At 39.9% G+C, this 20,627-nt stretch overlaps 1 protein-coding gene across 2 annotated transcripts in view; it reads right to left on the bottom strand.

Annotated features, from left to right (window-relative positions):
- LOC139454235 (phosphorylase b kinase regulatory subunit beta-like) overlaps positions 1 to 16,764 on the bottom strand; it is a 32,254-nt gene extending 15,490 nt beyond the window's left edge. Inside the window, exons 1-15 of one of the 2 annotated variants that reach the window (XM_071235836.1) lie at positions 16,473 to 16,764; positions 15,308 to 15,452; positions 13,777 to 13,876; positions 12,729 to 12,836; positions 12,011 to 12,070; positions 10,410 to 10,546; positions 9,860 to 10,019; positions 8,801 to 8,998; positions 8,014 to 8,071; positions 6,992 to 7,069; positions 5,398 to 5,553; positions 4,071 to 4,168; positions 3,703 to 3,933; positions 3,064 to 3,168; positions 2,142 to 2,224 (exon numbers count right to left, since the gene is read on the bottom strand). In XM_071235836.1, coding sequence (XP_071091937.1) covers positions 2,142 to 2,224; positions 3,064 to 3,168; positions 3,703 to 3,933; positions 4,071 to 4,168; positions 5,398 to 5,553; positions 6,992 to 7,069; positions 8,014 to 8,071; positions 8,801 to 8,998; positions 9,860 to 10,019; positions 10,410 to 10,546; positions 12,011 to 12,070; positions 12,729 to 12,836; positions 13,777 to 13,876; positions 15,308 to 15,452; positions 16,473 to 16,596 — 1,841 coding nt within the window. In that variant the 5' untranslated portion in view covers positions 16,597 to 16,764. Of the gene's footprint in view, positions 1 to 2,141; positions 2,225 to 3,063; positions 3,169 to 3,702; positions 3,934 to 4,070; positions 4,169 to 5,397; positions 5,554 to 6,991; positions 7,070 to 8,013; positions 8,072 to 8,800; positions 8,999 to 9,859; positions 10,020 to 10,227; positions 10,256 to 10,409; positions 10,547 to 12,010; positions 12,071 to 12,728; positions 12,837 to 13,776; positions 13,877 to 15,307; positions 15,453 to 16,472 lie in introns of those variants that run through there. The other variant, XM_071235837.1, reaches the window with a different exon arrangement.
- Positions 16,765 to 20,627: the final 3,863 nt, after the last annotated feature.

The following is a 20,627-nucleotide window of genomic DNA, read 5'->3' as shown; positions in this document are numbered from 1 at the left end:
CTGTATTCCACCCTATAGCTGGACCTCAGGGGATATAAGGTATCAGGTACATTCAACACTGTGACATAACCACTGTATTCCACCCTATAGCTGGACCTAAGGGGATATAAGGTCAAACTATTCCCAATCGGACATTTTGTACCTCTTGACACCAACAGCGGTTACCCAGGTGGGGTCAGGTAATAAATGAGTACCGGGTAGTACATTTGGACTCATCCTTATTCATTCTCAACCTTACACAAGCTGATGTCCTGACAGTGTTACATGAGTAAGTGGCGATACACTGGGACAGCCGATGCAGTCAGGTGAGACTATCCATGCAAGCATGTCATAGGACCCTATACAAGTTAGGGGGAGAAGACACAAAGCTACTGGAAGCAAGTCAAGCTGTGAAGGATATTACCAACCTTTGCAGCTTACTAACAAAGAGAACATCATAGTTAGAATATAGATACACTATCGGCAGGATATATATATTACAGCTTTGATGGACAAGTTTGTATTCTGTGAAGGAAAAACTATGATTCTACATAATTCACTTTGTGACTTTAAGATGTCTTAATGATACATACAATATACTTTTGTACACTGGAAGTACTGAAACGATGTTATCAAAATCAGATCTTAATTCTCACTCCCGCAAAACAAAGACATTTTTAGAACTTTGATCGACCAATGAAATGACTAACAAGAAGTCAACATTAGCTAACCAGAAAGCAGTTTTCTCAAAGTACACGGCACTAGTTCAAACTGGTTACTTCCATCCCAGACTACACTTTGAAAACTTTTCGGACAAGGTCTATGATTCAAAATTTGAAAACTGCACAAAGACAATTCTAGAAAGTTTAATTGATGGCTGAGATTGTATGGCAGTACGTCCCACAGTCCATGCCAAGTCTCTTCCATTCAAATATTTATCCCAGAGACGCAAGAGAGAGACAATGATTTTGATGGATTCAGTCGTACCTGTAACTGTTCTTCGGAATATCTCTGTTAACCTTTCAAGGTTGCATAAATAGGAAAAACATTCTAATAGTCACTTTCCTGACACTCTGATTGGTCGATTGAAAGGTCATTCTTACATGACCATAATATAATAGGACGTCCTCAGATCTTAATTTAGCAGCAGCAAGGACTAAGATCTGACTTTAATGGTTGGTTTGTTGTTTAACGTCGTACTCAGCAATATTCCAGCTATATGACAGTGGTCTGTAAATAATCAAGTCTGGACCAGACAATCCAGTGATTGATATCATGAGCATCGATCCATGCATTTGGGATCGATGACATGCATCAACCAAGTCAGCGAGTCAGACCACCCGATCCCATTAGTCGCCTTTTACGACAAGCATAGTCGCCTTTTGCGGCAAACATGGATTGCTGAAGACCTATTCCACCCTGGATCTTCATGGGTCTTGACTTTAATGAGATTGGTACTGAAATGCTCTGTGAGGATGTTTTACACATACAGTGAAACCTTCTTAACTCCAATCCCTGTGAGGACAGCACTAACATTGGGTGTCTCACATCTCCCTGCTCAGGCTAGAGTAAATATATATTATGGAAACCACCTCCTTTTTCTGTGGAACAACCTATCAGGGTTACTTGTTTACATGTTGAAGAGTCAAGTTGTTATCCATATCCAGAGTCATGTAATTATGTTATTAAAGTTGGGAATAAAAATAGGTCACAATTTGTTATTGTGCTACCAAAACAAATCAATAGTCAGAGTTACTTCCCTTCTTCGATTATCCATCATGTTTCTTTTACATGACACAGAACATTTGTTACTATAATTTGTCCAGGGCGAGATGATATGTATTCAAACAGGCAAATAGCTAGACACAGGAAACATTTTTTCTTATCTTTGAGTGGGAGAATAATTCAGAAAAGAATGGAGAATAAAATCACACAAAAATGCTGTAACATACATGTAACTTGACATATCAAGACATTGTAACATAAATTTAACTTGACATATCGAGACATTGTAGCTCCTTGATCTGAGCAGAGTACTGGAGAGTTACACATGTTGTGGAGGAGGAGTTACCTTAATGCTATTTTACTGTGGAAAATGATAAAGTGACCTCCTGCTCCTGGCTGAAGAAACATCCACTATGGTGCTGAGTATGAAGTCTTACCTGATTGAGTTCTCCCTGATGACCATACACCATGTGGGTCGGCCCGACAACTTCCACCGCTTCGACAAGAATGCTAGATCATTCTGTGGACGGAAAGAAAGCCATGACATTTCTTCCATTTCATTAATTGGCTCTTAAAGTCTAGTTAAAACACTACAAGATACAAATACAAAAGACAAATCAGTATTGACGCCCTCATGGCCAGAGTACAATATATCAATAAACAACATAATAAACTGGAGTATATGATGTGGGTATATAAGGACATAATTATACAAGGTTGTTATTATATAATAACATGAAGGACTATTGAAAGGTTTATGAGTTATGCTCATCTTGTTTGCCAGGAAATTTTATTGACTGATGTGTCAATCTCATTAAAATCAGATCTTAGTTCTCGCTACAACTAAACGAAGATCTGAGGACATCCCATTACGGGTCACGTCAGACCAACCTTGCGCGAACTTTGACCGACCAATGGAATGACCAATCAGGAGACAGCTTTCTCATGCTTAACGGAACTAATTTCAAATTGGCGACTACACTTCAAAACATATTTTGACAAATTCTCGATTACAAATTTTAAATCTGAACAAAAGAACATTCTGGAATGGATAATAGATGGTCTAGATTGTATGGATTCAGTCGTTAAACCCAGACATTTCAGAGTGAAGTGAGTGTTTCATAAAGTGTTTTTACCACAGACAGCAATATTCCAACTATATTACTTGGGCCTGTACATAACAGCGTCTTGGCCAGGTAATCCAGTGGTTGATAGCATAAAGTAAACAATCAGTGAAGTCACACATTGTCACCACACACTTTAGTTGGCTCATGCATCCAGCATTAAGGTACTGGGGACACATGAATCTGGGTATCAGGTGAGAGTTACTCCCCTTGTTGCCAGCCTTGGTGAACCTACCTTGCAGTCATCCATGACCAGGGAGATGTCTTGAGCCAGGTAGAAGTCGGACAGCTCGAACAGGAGTGGGTAGCAGAGGATGGTCTTGCTACAAGCTCGGTAAATCTGGAATACATTCATCATAACAAACAACACTTGCATAAGTTCTGACAAAATGTTCATTTTTTTGTCACAAATTACTAACAAAATTTGGTTGAATAATACCAATCATTTTACGCTTTGAAAGAGTTACAGAAACAATTCAAGAACCATTCTCTTACAAATTGAATTGTTTTTTCTTTGTCCCTTTTCAACTATTACACTATTCTACATCTGGCTTAATACACCTATTGAGGTTGGAGGAATCCAGACAAACTTGATGGATGAAGCTATTTAGGTGTTTCAGACATCAGGAAAATCTTTGTGGAGACATAATGACCAAGTTGTCGTCCACAAACATCACACCTTCCTCATGAACCCTTATGATGAGGATTCAAGTGAGTGACTAAGTAGGGTTTAACAGTAATTAGAACAGTATATCAGCTGGATCAGCGCATGTCTGTCGTGAACACTGCACAGAGAATTGTGTAGTGCTGTGACCAATTTAAAACAAATTCAAGACAGAAGCTAGTGAGTGCACCATGCCACAGGGCTTCATACCTTGGATGTGCTGAGAACACCGAACGGCCGCGATGGCCTGCCTGTCAGGCCCAGCTTCTTATTGACGCCCAGGTACTCGTAGGCTTTGGTCAGTTCTTTTGGGGACCAGATTTGGATGGGCTCTATCTGATGCGGCGTCTGCGTCTGGATGCCGTACGTGGCCAGCAACTGCTGCAGCCGGGTGCTCTCCGCGATCAGAACAATCTGGATAATCAAGTCTGGTGGCGTCCCCTAGAAGGCAACCACATAAAAAAACTAACAGTAAGTTATTTGTTTAACAGGGCCCAGTTTGCTTGGATAATTATAGATAACATCTTTCCATGTCATTTCCACAACTTCACAAGTGACATAAATTTCAACTATCTCACCTGAAATTTGGAGTACCTTGCACTAAACTTCGGCCTTTCTAGAGCTGGCAGGTATCTCCTGACTGGATCCAACTCATTGACATTCAACAGGCCATCACCTGAAATGAACATATGAGGCCAAGTTATATAAAAGAAAAGTGGTCAATAAAACTTATAAATAATAAGTTACAACTCTATTTTCTGTCAATAAAATCCATTTTAAAATTAAAAATAGTAGAACTTAAAAATCAAACAATCGTTATTGTGTATAATTGTAAGAATACCTCTATTACATCATAATCTAAATTCCTGTTTAGGTTGTCAATCACACACTATTTGTAATAGATGTCCTCTTCACTGCCAACATATCTAATAGTTGCGAGGAAAACTTTATCCTGCTAAGGAATTGCAACTGCATATGCAGGGGTGGGAAACAACCACTTCTTTCCTGTGTGTCAAAATTTGTTGATCACATCTAGACACGTTTGGTTGGCTGTTTCACACTGTAAACTTCACTGATATCATCTGATAGACAAGACAGACAAGTAAGCAGGTAGTTAGTAAAATGTATTGTGGATGACTGGTGTTTTCTGGGAGCAGCAACAATCAAGTCGCCAGTGATGCACACCCTAGATGCAGGTCATGTAAGAAGAGCACCTGCACGTCTCCTTCCAGATGTGTGCCTCATTCCAGTCAGCGCAGGTGTCGCCACAACTCTTGCTCGTTCAACAGTACCATCTTCTACAGCAGGTACAGCAGGTTGTATTCTCATGGAGCCAAAGAAAAGCATGTTGTTGTAGCCTATTACAGCCCCACAGGTCTTCAACGGCAGACTAAATAAGATCAAGGTGGAGGTCACCATAGAAACCAACTAGAGGTTCCATCTACCATCGACATGGTGTCAAAAATTCAGAATTCAGAAGTGTCTGGCACATTTCCAGTGTCAGCGAGATCCTCCCAAGAGAAGACATTTGACGTCAGGGCGTGATTATTTTCCTTCCCAATCCTGGAAGGATAGATCTTCACGTCCCAAGGCCTTTCTCTGAGAATGAGCAGCCTTTCTCACAACATCGCAGAGGTAGGGGTAGAGGCAGCCCCAGAGGCGTCACCCGTCACATGCTCAGCCTATCTCACCAAATCCTATCTATCGACCTTTAATAGTGTGATCGACAGCCTAAACAGGAATTTATGGCTAACAGACGTAGGGTATTTGAAAGGAATTATATAGTTTCATCACATTTGACACTACTTGCTTACAAGCCCTTAGCCTAGATTTTACACATGGACCAGTGACAGTTTCTCATTGGTTTACATCCTACTGACAGGTAGGTACATCTGCAGAACCTACTGAGTAGCTGTGAGATGAGGTAGACAGCCTGTCCCCACATAAAGATGCCGTCAGTTGACCCCACCGGGCTGGCCAACCTCTTCTGACTTCCGGGTTTGCTCTTCTCAAGGTCAATCTTGTCTGCCGGGACGTAGTAGTACTGTGGGATCAGCAGCCCTGAGAGGGTTACAACAGTAGCTTATTACACTGGGAGGGTTACAACATTAGCAAATTACCCTGGGAGGGTTACAACAGTAGCTTATTACCCTGGGAGGGTTACAACAGTAGCAAATTACCCTGGGATGGTTACTACAGTAGCTTATTACCCTGGGAGGGTCACAACAGTAGCAAATTACCCCTGGGAGCGTCACAACAGTAGCTTATTACCCTGCGAGGGTCACAACAGCAGCTTATTACCCTGGGAGGGTTACTACAGTAGCTTATTACCCAGGGAGGGTTACAACAGTAGCATATTACCCTGGGAGGGTTACAACAGTAGCTTATTACACTGGGAGCGTCACAACAGTAGCGTATTACCCTGGGAGGGTTACAACATTAACTTATATCCCTGGGAGGGTTACTACAGTAGCTTATTACACTGGGAGGGTCACAACAGCAGCTTATTACCCTGGGAGGGTTACAACAGTAGCAAATTACCCTGGGAGGGTCACAACAGTAGCTTATTACCCTGGGAGGGTCACAACAGTAGCTTATTACCCTGGGAGGGTTACAACAGTAGCGTATTACCCTGGGAGGGTCACAACAGTAGCGTATTACCCTGGGAGGGTCCCAACAGTAGCTTATTACCCTGGGTGTGTGTGTGTTGTACTACAGACGCATGTCACGTGGGGGGTTGGGGCATAATTTCATAAGGACAAGAGTAATGTTATGCAGGATTTCACCTTGACATTTTTGTAAGTGAGACACATGGTCAAAGCTCCACACCTTCATAAAATTCATCATGCAACAAAAAATTAACTGTTTTTCAGAATTACAATGTGGTGTTTCGAGTTCTGAAATACTATCTGTTTACATGCAATTAGTACCTTGTCTTCACCCACAAAGATCGAGCAATAAAATGACTCAAGCGTGTCTCAACAAAACAACCAATCAGAGACCTAATATGACTGAGTAACAGATATCTTAACACAATGTCAGTTGAAAGCATGGCTCTCATTGGTCAGGATTGTTTCCCTGTGGAATGCTTAATGTCACCAATACATTACAATTTGCTCTCTATGATGTTTAATGCATGAAATTAATTCGTAAAAAAAATTAACAACCTCGTTTTGAGGGGAAGGACAAGCTTAATTTTAGTCTCATGATTGTAACTATTATGCCACAATTGTAATGGCTGGCATCTTTGCAAAAGGTATCCTTGCAAAGTAGAAATTTTCCAACCATTTAATGGCAAATGATCAGAAAGCTAGTGTTTTTTCACATCTTCCCCGTACATTCACGCAAAATGCATGTTTGAGTGGTAGTCACTTGTCTATGGACATAATGGAGTAGTATTCGTAACTAATTACTGATTATCTTAAGATTCACCCCAGGAAACTAAAGAGGTCCCCCCATGAACGTATCACATAGCAACAACAGCAGTGGCTGCTCTCACCATCAGGACTCTCCACTAGCAGCGGCTTCAGCAGCTTCTGGTACTTCTCCGCCCCCTCCTTGTCTCCGTGGAAGATACCTGGGAAGCATCACACACGTCATGGAAACACCTCCAGTAGGATTTGCAAACACTACAATAATTCCCAAATTCAGGCAGAAGTGTAACAAATTCCTCCAACACACAATGTGGTTCATTCTCTCCTCCCATAACAACAATAATAATGTCATGATTGTCATCCACTCTGTGACAGCCCTTCAAGCAATGAAGGCATTATTAAATACCTGATGGCATGAACAGCCCTTCAAGCAATGAAGGCATTATTAAATACCTGATGGCATGAACAGCCCTTCAAGCAATGAAGGCATTATTAAATACCTGATGGCAAGAACAGCCCTTCAAGCAATGAAGGCATTATTAAATAGCTGATGGCATGAACAGCCCTTCAAGCAATGAAGGCATCATTAAATAGCTGATGACATGAACATGTCCCTAGACAGTTCTCCACATAATTTATCAACCACAGGAGTACAGTACTGGTCATTATCAGAACGGACAGGTTCCAGAGATATATTTTAAACCAATGAGTAATGTACTGCTCGTTTCCAGAATGTAAAAAGGACTGTTATGGTATTGTGCCAGGATCATTCAAAGACCTTGTGTTGTACATTCGGATTTTGGTGCCAAAACTGAGACAAGGGAATTTGAGTGCCAGCCTCAATACTATTAGCCAATGACAAAGCAGGATTAGGAGGAGATACATTTGCTGCTGACATGAAATGACGTATTTTGTTGAAAGCAGAAGGTAATGTCAGATATGGTGAACAGAAGTTAAACACTGTTCAGTAACAATTAATCATGTTTGCCAGCGTATTTAATAAGTTGTAATTTGCAATCCGTCCGTATTTGACAAATTTTTATCCGTACAGTACGCCGATACAGCATCTATCTGAATCACTACCGAGACAAAGGTTGGCTATAGTTGCACATACTTCTACTGCCTCATGAACATACTATATACTTACAGTCAATCATGATGAACAGGTAAAAGATTGGCCATTCACTCTCAATGCCATCAAAATTCTGTGAAATAAATATAATAGTTTAGATATTTCAGTCTTGTTTTTGTCATGTGTCAATAAACAGTTAGTGAATACATTTAACAAGGCACCAATGAAAGACACACGGCTCTGTATCTCACCTGATTTATTCTGAACGTTAGTTTCAAAGGTCATAAAAAAGAGTAAACAAGAAAATATAACATACATACACTGTTTCTCATTCCTCTAAATATTGACTGTGCTTAGACAGCTCTCATATAACTTTCTGCTATCAGGTGCACAAATGACTGCAGTAACTACACAACAGCGTGAATAGCAAGGTCACGGGGGAAAAAAGGGAAAAAACAACAACATACATGTGATGATATAACTTTTGAGAAATGGACATTCACTGAACTTTCAATGTAGCTGCAATGAATAGAATTTTATCAGAATTCTTTTAGCAGTTTTGAAAGACAATTGTCCGGATCATGAACATAATTTCAGCTTCATAAACCCAAACATTTCAGAGGAGGAAGATGGAGGTATGTGAACATGGGGAAGGTTGAAGAACACAAAGTAAAACAGTTTGAACTTTTTACAAATAAAAACATGTCTCCCCCCTCCTTTGCTTGGATACAGTAGTCCAAGATGTTCTACAGCCAAACAATGTAACGCAGGGTATTCCTGAGAGCTGAAACAAACTTGAGATTTACCTCCACCACAAAGAGCAGATAGGTATTTTAACTGATATTCAACACTGGTGACTCACTTTTATTTCGGCCGGCCTGTAGTACTTCCTGTTCTTGTCCTCCAACTCTGTCATGTATCCGTCCCGGAAGAAACGCTTGATGCCGTAATTGCCCTTCAGTTTGCGGATCACCTTGTTGACGGCCTGGCGCTTCACGGGTTCCTCATGTATGGCGAACGCCGGCCAACAAATGGTAGGCAGGAGGGAGGCATCAGTGTTCTGAATAAACAGAGAAATAACTTATTACAGGGGCTCAAAATGAAAACAAGGTTGACTTAAGGATTACACTTTTTTATTTTTTCAAAGCAGGTTTTGGTTCAGATGTTTGATAAAGTGCCAACAGTAATTCAGTTATCTCACAAAGGGTCCTTTCAATGTGGGAGGAAAGCCCAACGTGATGTATTCACTGTTTACCACTGATGAAAAACCAAGACCGGAACGGATCGTAGTCAAGACAGATCTGGGATGAGAGACAATCATAGGATCCTGTCAAACAAAAGGGATGGAACTCCACAGCGAATTACAGCAGCTTAGACAATGGGCCACCCATGCCTGCCCCAAAATGTTTAAATTTCGTCCAGATTAACTCAGTTTGCATCAAGTATGGAGTAGTGATGCAACAAAACTAAGGACTAGAATGAAGATATCCTCTTTCCTTATCATCTCGTAATTGAACTGCTCTGCGTCACACAAAATAAATCTTATGATGAATCAGTAGACAGTCCTGTGTTTAATGACCAGCATCATCATAACGGTTGGTTATACCTATCTGAACACTGTGAATCTGAGTTAAAATTGGGATGATGCATGTCATCGTATCCTAATTGTGTAGATCGATGCTCATGATGTCCATCACAGGATTGTTGATTATTTACATACTTTCATCATTTAGTTGGAATATTACTGAGTGTGGCAATAAACAAAGAAGCAACTATACCTAGCTCAAAAGCCTCTTTTCATAGCAATTATCATTGCAGGTGGCCAATTTTGCTTCAAAAAGAGTCAACAAGGGAAGTAACCTTTGTGTTGGTCATTTGTGGTATTCTCATCATAATCATTGAGAAACATCCCGTTTCTTACCTTCGAGTTAGATTCTCGTGGAAGAATAGTCTCAAAGATTGTCCTGTTTCTGTTGTGGGCGTCGATGTCCACATAGATGACGGACCACGCTGCACCCTGTTCCCCATACACATTGTTTCCATTCACAGCTTCAAGTGCTGCCTTCGCCATGCCAATTGAGCTGGAAGGGGAGCAATGAGACATGGGATGGCTGGAGAGTCATGGTATCAACATTAAGTCTTCAAGTTACCGTGTACTTCCCTGGGGCCATTGCGTTGATCTTGCACGTACTTCCACAGAGTCATTGTTGTATTTACCTTACATGTATTTGCTGGGGCCACTGTTGTATTTACCTTGCATGTATTTGCTGGGGCCACTGTTGTATTTACCTTGCATGTATTTCCGTGGAGCCGTTGTTGTATTTACCTTGCATGTATTTGCTGGAGCCATTGTTGTATTTACCTTGCATGTATTTGCTGGAGCCATTGTTGTATTTACCTTGCATGTATTTGCTGGAGCCATTGTTGTATTTACCTTGCATGTATTTCTGTGGAGCCGTTGTTGTATTTACCTTGCATGTATTTCCGTGGAGCCGTTGTTGTATTTGCTGCCTCTCTCCCACATGCCGTAGTCCGGGGTCCTGTACGCTCTCTCTACGTAGAACACCAGGTTCTGTACAAAGTTCACCTCGTCCGTTGTGAATATTAGCTAAAACAAGATGACAATTTGTGGAGTTATGAAACAGAAACAGTCTATTATTTCCTACAGTATCAGTATCACACAGTACCCTTCAGTATGACACAGTGCCCTGTAGTATCACACTGTACCCTTCAGTATCACACAGTGCCCTGTAGTATCACACAGTACCCTTCAGTATCACACAATGCCCTGTAGTATCACACAGAACCCTGTAGTATCACACAGTACCCTTCAGTATCACACAATGCCCTGTAGTATTACACAGTACCCTACAGTATCACACAGTAACCTACAGTATCACACAGAACCCTGTAGTATCAAACAGTACCCTTCAGTATCACACAATGCCCTGTAGTATCACACAGTACCCTACAGTATCACACAGAACCCTGTAGTATCAAACAGTACCCTTCAGTATCACACAGAACCCTGTAGTATCACACAGTATCCTACAGTATCACACAGAACCCTGTAGTATCAAACAGTACCCTACAGTATCACACAGAACCCTACAGTATCACACAGTACCCTACAGTATCACACAGAACCCTGTAGTATCAAACAGTACCCTTCAGTATCACACAAAACCCTGTAGTATCACACAGTACCATACAGTATCACAGAGAACCCTACAGTATCACACAGAACCCTGTAGTATCACACAGTAACCTACAGTATCACACAGAACCCTGTAGTATCACACAGTACCCTACAGTATCACACAGAACCCTGTAGTATCAAACAGTACCCTTCAGTATCACACAAAACCCTGTAGTATCACACAGTACCATACAGTATCACAGAGAACCCTACAGTATCACACAGAACCCTGTAGTATCACACAGTAACCTACAGTATCACACAGAACCCTGTGGTATCACACAGTACCCTTCAGTATCACACAGAACCCAGTAGTATCACACAGTACCCTACAGTATCACACAAAACCCTGTAGTATCACACAGTACCCTACAGTATCACACAGAACCCTACAGTATCACACAGAACCCTGTAGTATCACACAGTACCCTACAGTATCACACAGAACCCTGTAGTATCAAACAGTACCCTTCAGTATCACACAGAACCCTTCAGTATCACACGGTACCCTACAGTATCACACAGAATCCTGTAGTATCAAACAGTATCCTTCAGTATCACAGTGCCCTGTAGTATCACACAGTACCCTACAGTACCCTACAGTATCACACAGAATCCTGTAGTATCAAACAGTACCCTACAGTATCACACAGAACCCTTCAGTATCACACAGAACCCTGTAGTATCACAGTATACTGTAGTATCACACAGTACCCTGCAATATCATTATCACACAGTACCCTGCAATATCACAGTAGCCTGTAGTATCAGTATCACACAGTACCCTGCAGTATCATACAGTATCCTGTAGTATCAGTATCACACAGTACCCTGCAGTATCATACAGTACCCTGTAGTATCAGTATCACCTACCTGGCAGCCTGACGAGACCATCTGAATCAGGAAGATGAGATACAGAGCCACGGCATCTATCTAAAAACAATGCAATCTTTCATCATACATTTCATCATGTACTGCAACACAACTAATAAGCTATGTCCCCGTACACATTATCAGTGGGATACAACTTGATATAATCATGATAACCAATGCATAATTGTTATGCTGAGTTAAATATCATAAATACAGTCTATTATTTTAAAAACTCTCTCCAGATTTGTATCTTCTAATGACCATCACCCAGAAGCTGTCATGTCACCATCCCTGATTTTGAAATGAAATAGTACTGTGGGTGTACGATGCTAGTGGTCTTGTCCTACCCACCAGCCCAAAGCCAGAGTCTAGTAACATAACCGGCATCACTGTTGGACTATCAAACTAACTGAGCCGATAGGTTCCTGAGCAGTGCGGATCATCATTCCCAATAAGAGAAGTTCTAGCTTGGAAGTTTGTGGCAAGTAGGGGTGTAACAGTCCACTCATGGTGAATCGAAAATTATCAGCTCTCAGATTGTATTCAGTGTATGATTTAAGGTTCCTTAAATCAAGCCCTGAAAATAATCATTCGGGTAGCACTTTGGTATAGTACTGGTTATGTTTTACTTGTGCAACAGTTTGATAATTCCCACTCCAGTTGCAGATATGACTGTGCACATACAATGTTCTCATGTAGGTTCAATATGTAAACTTACCTGTAGATGTTCATAATCATCATCAGGGTAGATTGGATCGCCTGTGATGATGTCAAATATGGAATGTAGGGCAAAGACTGGGTTCTGGTTAGATTTGAACTTCTCTACCTGTGGAAAAAAAACACGAGAATATAGTAGCAGTGGCAGTTGTTGTGGCAGTGTAGAAACAGCAGGAGTAGCAGTTACATTGTAGTAACAGTGAGAGTATCATAGCAGGTGAAGTAGTACTGGAGTACTTCTAGTAGTAGTTTTAGTAGTAGTAGTAGTAGTAGTTGCGCAGTAATGGTAGTAGTAGTAGCAGCAGCAGCAGCAGCAGCAGCAGCAGCAGCAGCAGCAGTAGTAGTAGTAGTGCATAAGTAGTAGCAGCAGCAGCAGTAGTAGCAGTAATAGTATTAGTAGTAGCAGCAGTAGTAGCAGAAGTAGAAGTAGTAGCAGCAGTAGAAGTAGAAGCAGCAGCAGTAGCAACAGCAGTAGTAGTAGCAGCAGCAGTAGAAGTAGAAGCAGCAGCAGTAGCAACATCAGTAGTAGTAGCAGCAGCAGTAGTAGTAGTTTCAGTAGTAGTTTCAGTAGTAGTAGCAGTAGCAGAGGTGACTATCGCGATCAGGTGGTCAGGCTTGCTGATTTGGTTGAGGCATTTGATTGTATCCAAACTGCGTGGATCGATGCTCATGATGTCGATCTCCAGTCGACCACCGTCATATAGCTGGAATATTGCTGAGTGCGGCAGTAAACACCAAACAAACAAGTTGTTATGGAAGAGTCGTGAGTGAGTGAGTTTGGTTTAACACAGGTTTGAACAGTATCTCACAGAAGGTGGGAGGAAAGCCACAACAGCAACTTTACAGCATGAGAAAGTGTATGTAGGATCATATTTGCTGTGAATATGAGATTCAAACCCAGGATCATAGAATCCTGCGTGGCCCAGGGCATATCATTAATTCATTGTCTCTGCCACTACGTATTTACGTGTGGTAGCCATTTGGTGATTTCAGGGGAAATATTGGTTTCCAAATAGCTGCTACTTTGAGTCTCAATCTGATTCACGTACCTTGTCTGCCTGTCGTATCCAGCAGAAGAGAATGCCTCGCATACACTTGACAGCAATCTGGCCGAGTTCATGTGTCTTGCCCTTGTCGTCATCAATGCGTCTAAAACAACACAACATCAACAGGAGTGAAAGTATCATCCTCGAGTACTATATCTCGAACGAAGCTTTGAAGGTGAATAGGTCTAGCATATTTATCATAGAAAAATGGAGATATACAACACAGGATAATCAAGGAGGAGACAACTAGGCCAGCAAATACCAGTTTTTGACCAGTAAAATTTTACTTGCATCAGGAACTTCATTGGGACCGAAAAATTATTGTTGAGCTCTAATCAGGATTACAAGTAACTGAGCATTCTCATCAAATTATGCTGGGAGAAAACTATGTCAAAAGCATAAATTTCACGTTTCTTTTTGTTTTCCTTACAAACCATGAGAGGTACTTCCTGTATCGATTTATAACTTACTCGTCCCACACTGAAATGCAAAGGTTTTTGTTACTAGCAAATATACTCTTGAAGCAATTTAGTTGAAAGACAAACTTGTTTCAGAACAAAACATTGCACATATGTAAATAATATTGAGGATATCCATGCAGATGTCACTCTTCCTTTTGTCACAACAGGGGAGAAATTTGCAAGTGGCAATCATAATAAACAAGAGTCATCAGAAGATGACAAATCCCCCTGGCCCCTACAATTTCAAAGGAACAAATCTGACTGTTACCTTAAGTCCAACTTGATGAGAAAATTTCTATCTAATCTGTCTGTAGTTATTGAGCTATAAAAACGATACCATGGAATCGGGATTCGGAACTTTGTATTTCTATGTCATGTACACACCACTAAGAACAGAGTCAAAGTCTAACTTGTTTCCATGGAAAAAGGGAAACTTTTTGAAAAATTCCTAAATAGCAAAAGGCACCGCTTCAGCCCTTCCTTAATTATCATATGCTGGGGATATAAAAAGGCATGTGTTAAATGTTTTCTATTCAGGCCATTGTTTTTTTATTTGTTGAATCACAGATTTTGGGGATCAAAATCTGAAGTCAGAAGAGGTAACCTTTTTTTTTAAATCATGCCATGTTAACTGGGTCAGTCACCGATGCTTAGGTCAAATTCATTTTGTGTAGGACCATTGTCAGCTGGAAGATTTGTCTTTTGTAGCTTTATCTTGGAAGATAAAGGGGATTATTTTATTGGCAAATCCAGTGTGACAAGGATAATAACTAGATTTATTATTTTCTTTAAAAAGAATAATAAAAAAAAATAGTGTAAATTTGATAATTTTTTACTCAGTTTGTGAAGAAAATAGGGTTGCAGATCCGTGATCCAACAAAGAAAATATAACTGCCTCAGCATATCATGTTCTGAAAACTGGTGCAAATTAGCCAGGACTGGTATTCTTAATTACTGCAAGTCCATATGACCCGTAGTTAAGTCAGCATAAACAGTGTTAATGAAAATACTCCTCCTAACAATTTCTTGGAATTGAAATCAACAGTAAGTAGCAATAGGTAGTTTCTCCCAACCTGTAAGCCTGTGATAGTGACCATGCAGCGACAGCGCAGTAGATGCTGTCTCGGACGTTGGCGGCACGAGACTGGTTATCCTTGGATCCAATGGTTGGGAACAGACCGAGGGGACAACTCTGATACTGCAGAATCTGACGCTTCACTGAAACAACACAAACAGTGGACATATCAACGTCTTGCAAACCCAGGGAGGTAGCCTCCCAGAGCATGGGGTCAAGTTGCAGTTCATGCTAAATGCTTATCAAACTGATAGTCAGGCGGCCTCAGTACAGTCCATGGCAGCATTAGAAAATGGCAGTAGTCCTGTATTCCTTGCCAAACTACCCAATAGTTAAGGTATCATAAGGACTAGGAGAAATTTGACCTTTTGGGGGGCTTTACTACATGTGTTCATCATAAGGACTAGTGGACTAAATCTGTTAGTTTTTAACGCTGCATGGGATGATGCGTTTAAACATGGATGATTAATGTTGTATTGCTTGACAACGGCATAAGGATCTATATCGAAACATCGCCCTTACAACAAAGAAGTTGTTATCCATAAATTGTGCCCAACATCATACCACTAGTCATGCTAGATCTAAATGATTTCAACCATTATTTTCAAGACAGACTATGCTCCTTGGTCTGTTCTCAGTTCTAATTGGCCTTGACACAGTAATGTGTAGCAAATGTGTGAACATGAGACATTGTCACTATGTAATGAAAGTATATAACCTTAGATCGATACAATTTACAAAACATAGAAGAAATGCAAAGAGGTTCATCTTCAATACTTGAATAAACATTGCTGTGACCTCCAATTTCCATGTATCCAAAACTTAATTTCTCTTAGTTTTAATCACAGAAACAGCACTATCAGCTGATTGTCAATTGCCATTCTCTGTCAGTTTAACAACAAGTTTTAACAAATTACATTTTTATGTTTCGACTTTATATTCTCCAAACGTGTAAAACGTGAAAGTGTCCTCATTTCCTAATCCCACAAGAGCGACACGATTTGCACGTGTGTCATACACACCAGATGATCTGTCAAAACAAGGTCATGGACGTACGTCATGGTCATATCGATGTCCTTAATAATATTCTCCAAATAATGTAGCATTTTAATTAGCAAAAGGTGTATGTGAGAAGGCTGTGTTTTAATGTCAATAAGACTTACTCATTGTGTAATAGTCATCCAGTTTTTTGACCATTTGGTCGTGATTACTCTCCGCTTCCTCCATTGCGACCCTCTTAATGTCAAGGCGGTTGTCTAACCTTAGGTTCAAGCGCACGTTGTTCATGTCTGCTGATAGGTCCAGTCCTTATGAATATTATAATGAGGTAAACAAGTTGAGGGGTCAAAAGTTAAATTGTTATAGCTGTAGGTCGCGCATTTTTGCGTCGCTTGGATGGTTGCAAACGGCCACTGTGTCCTCACACAAGCTAAGTCAAGGTGACATAATCACAAATTTGACATGAATTATTGTCGTAAATATGACAAGCGATTGAATTTCAGTCGTAAAATGACTTTCCTTACAACTTATTCACAAGAGGAGTTCGTGTGCGCGCTTCTACTGAATTCGTGAATAAGCAAAGGCTGACTCCACATAAAATAGCGTTGCATGCTTGCCGAAAAATGCGACTATGCTGTCGTAAGAGGCGACTAACGGGATCGGGTGGTCAGGCTCCCTGACTTGGTTGATGCATGTCATCGCATCCCAATTTTTCGTAGATCGATGTTCATATGATGCGCGTAATCACTAAAATACATGGAAGATGCAAACATTGGCACTGGTTTATATATAACCCATAAGGGTTAGCACCCAGTTATATATATAGCCCAGAAGGATTGGGACCGGTTCATATTATTTAGAGATCACCGCCATACACCTGGAATATTGCTGAGTGCGGCGTTAACAGCAAACATACAACTACAAATAGCATTTTTACTGACAACATTTTTCGTTTCAGGGCCACTTGGTGTCCCTTCCTCGGGCGTATTCCGAGTAAGCGTCCTGAGGCAATATATATATATATAAGTGCTGATATGTCCACACAGGGTAGGATTCATCGGGTGGCAGGCTAAAATGGCAACTCAGCAAAACGTCACCGATTTTGGCTACTGGCTACGGCACCTCATATTTATAATAAAGATAAAAACGATTATGTGGTATTATTTATTTTTAATGATAAGGGGCAAGAAGTGGCCCTGAAAACGTGGTACATAAAATAACAAAATTGTTATCCACAAAGTGGCATGTATTTAGAACTAAGATCTTATTTGAATGAGATCGTGCTCTATGACGTTTTTATTCGTTTTCAAACTGTTGTGCATCTCTAATATTTCTAAGAAATAAATCATTAACATCGCTGGATAACTTTGAAAATTCAGGCTGGGGGATATCGATATTATAAAGACTAAACATAAACGGTTGTCACAGTGGTAGCCTCATGCAGCTGTCAATCAGAAGGTGACATTGACACGTGCACGGACTTCTGACGGCATGAAACGGACAGGCACACGTGTCAGTATTGGCCCTCGTCTGACACACAGACCCTGAAACATTATATATATGTATAAACCTTATACACCTGATGAAATCACTTTTATATATATCCAATAATGATTACTACAGTATCAGGTCTGAAAATGAAAAAAGTATCTGGGATCCTTTTTATTATATTTTATAACTATCATTTAACAGTTGGCTGTTTTTGTAACTGTTCATTTCTGAGGCTATAGATGTTTGTCTATATTAGTCTCTGTGTGTCATAATTTTCGACTTCAGAGTGGGTAAGTTGTTATTTCTTCCATAACGAAGAGAAACATATCAAACATATTTTAGCATAACAATATCGTCAAAACTGGATGTCAACACTCAACAGTAGTACCCGATATATGATGTATAAAGAATATAAAACACTGTTTGAACCTGAAAGATATTTGAGCATTTACAATGGCAAACATGTACGCAGTGTTTTTATTAAATTAAGATGTAACGTTTTTCCTTTACGGCAGAACGAGGGTAGATGACAATCTATTGAATCATGTTTACATATGTGTCCTGTTTGCAATATGTCTGTTGAAGATGAATATCATTTCGTATTGATCTGTAAACACTATACTGAGCTGCGTAAAGTTTATTTGCCAGAATTGTATTGGAAGTTTCCAACTATATATAAATTCAAAAGATTATTGTGTACAACTCAGGATGAGTTATTAAAACATCTGCAATATTATGTATATTATGCGTATAAACAAAGACATGAAATCGTAAAATCTATGTAATGTGCTTCACATTGTATTTTTGGCACTGCATTTCTTGTATATGGGCCAAACACATACACACAAATAAACTAATTTTGACTTTTGACTTTGATGTTCGACTTCAGCCATTTTCAGGATAGTATTACTCTCATAATTCAATATCGTCACGTACACCTTTACAGAAGAGGAATAATTGTGGATATACCTTATATTCGATAGTAATATGTCCACTCCAACTTATTAACCAATAACAATAAGTACAAATAATAAACTTACATATAGAGCAACAGAAATAATTATAAAATATCGCCTGCATCGTTAAATGTTTTATTCAATAATAGGATTGATATATTGTCGTGAAGTTCACCTATTTAATAACATTACCTATCCACACACGCGTTCTAAATGATCAGATCATCTTTTGAAATAAAGCGACAAAATCCTTTCCACAATCACACATCTCTGCTAAAAGCAGAGTCCATTCTCTCATTCTGACTATATCATGAGCATATGTTTATGCATCAGTATCAAATAGTGATGATACCAGGTGTTTGCGAAAAGGTGAGCGTACCCTGTCCCACTGGTGCCATTTGTTAAGCAGAATAAAACACGGGAACATATATGGTACAAGTCAAGGGTTATAGAGAAAACGGTCACGTCAAAAAATGGCCCCAGGTAATTTGGAGAAACTCTGGCCTATCTGCTTATTGAATTGGCATTTTCTTTTGAAAATAACAGTTATTAATGTCAAATGGGAAACACGGGTCTCCCATGTATAAACTGTATAAATGTATAATCTAGATAACTAGAAGGTAGGGAAATATTCGCGTCGCTTCTACCACGAGGCGAAAAATATCTCCAACTCTGACGTGTTTATAAACAATTTATGTCTTGACAAAGTAAATGCCGCTTTCAACTTCAAACATATATACAAGACTTATGCAAATGTGCATTGTCCTGGTGGAAGAGTACGCTTTTCCCCTTGACATTAACCCTTGATATTCTCACGCAGTTGCCAAAGAGTATTTGCATAATATATTGGTCATTTATGGTCTGACTTTTCAGGAGGTAGTCAAGCAGTAGAATTCCTTTGGGGCTCCAGAAAACCGAAGCCATCACCTTGCCAGCTGATGGAACAGTCTTTGTCTTCTTCGGAGAGGTGGCGTCAGGTGTTTCCACTAACGGTGAACCCAAGACCCAACCATAGTTGTTCAGCGGATGTTTTTCAAAACGACGTATATTCTCACGAGAAAAGACGAACCTGGAGCGTTTGTGGTCAGCAATCAGATGTCAGGCCCTGGAAGCCAATGTGAAACCTTTGTCATGCCAAATTCAGTCCTCAGAATTTTCTCTAGTGTGTCTCCCATACCAGGTACGTCTCTGCACAGACCCAAGAGAATAAATTAAAAAAGGAGGCCAACTCAAGTCTAGAATGATTTGGCAAGTATAGATTGTCTCATGACTAAATATTGTCCTGGGCTCCATTTTTTTTGTAGATATGTAAGAATGAATTTTACACCAGGGCAATTTACCCCCCAAACACCAATATATTTCAGTCATTTGACAATTATTTTTACATTTATTTTATGATGAAGAATTCTCATAATTTTGTATGCTCTATTTCATCACCCAGTGACTGAGTGAGAATGATAGGATTAAAAGAATTAAGCGAAAGTAACAATTTTGGCTTCTAATCCTACCACAACTAGTCTATTGTGATGGGTTTTTTTTAACCCTTTTGAACTTCTTAATAACTTTTAGACAATCTGACAAAAATAATTGTACATTGACATTTGGGCATTTTATAAATTGCCTTTTTGAAAAATTCAGCCATTTTACACTTTGACTAAATAATATAACTTTATTCGTGGGCCTAAATGTCAGTGTAAATGTTCTTAACTCGTGAGAAATGCCTACTGTATTGGCTATATGACTTGTGGTAATCATATAAAATACTTGCTGATCAATGTTGTCTACGTCCACGACAAATCCGGAGAATGCGCTATTACGATATTCGTGTTTAGGATAATACTATGTTATAAGCGGAAACGGTATGGTTTGCGA

Source organism: Haliotis cracherodii, unplaced genomic scaffold, assembly GCF_022045235.1.
Source record: "Haliotis cracherodii isolate W230 unplaced genomic scaffold, xgHalCrac1.p SCAF_10, whole genome shotgun sequence".
NCBI classification, from domain to species: domain Eukaryota; kingdom Metazoa; phylum Mollusca; class Gastropoda; order Lepetellida; family Haliotidae; genus Haliotis; species Haliotis cracherodii.
This window is presented reverse-complemented; position numbering and strand designations above follow the sequence as displayed.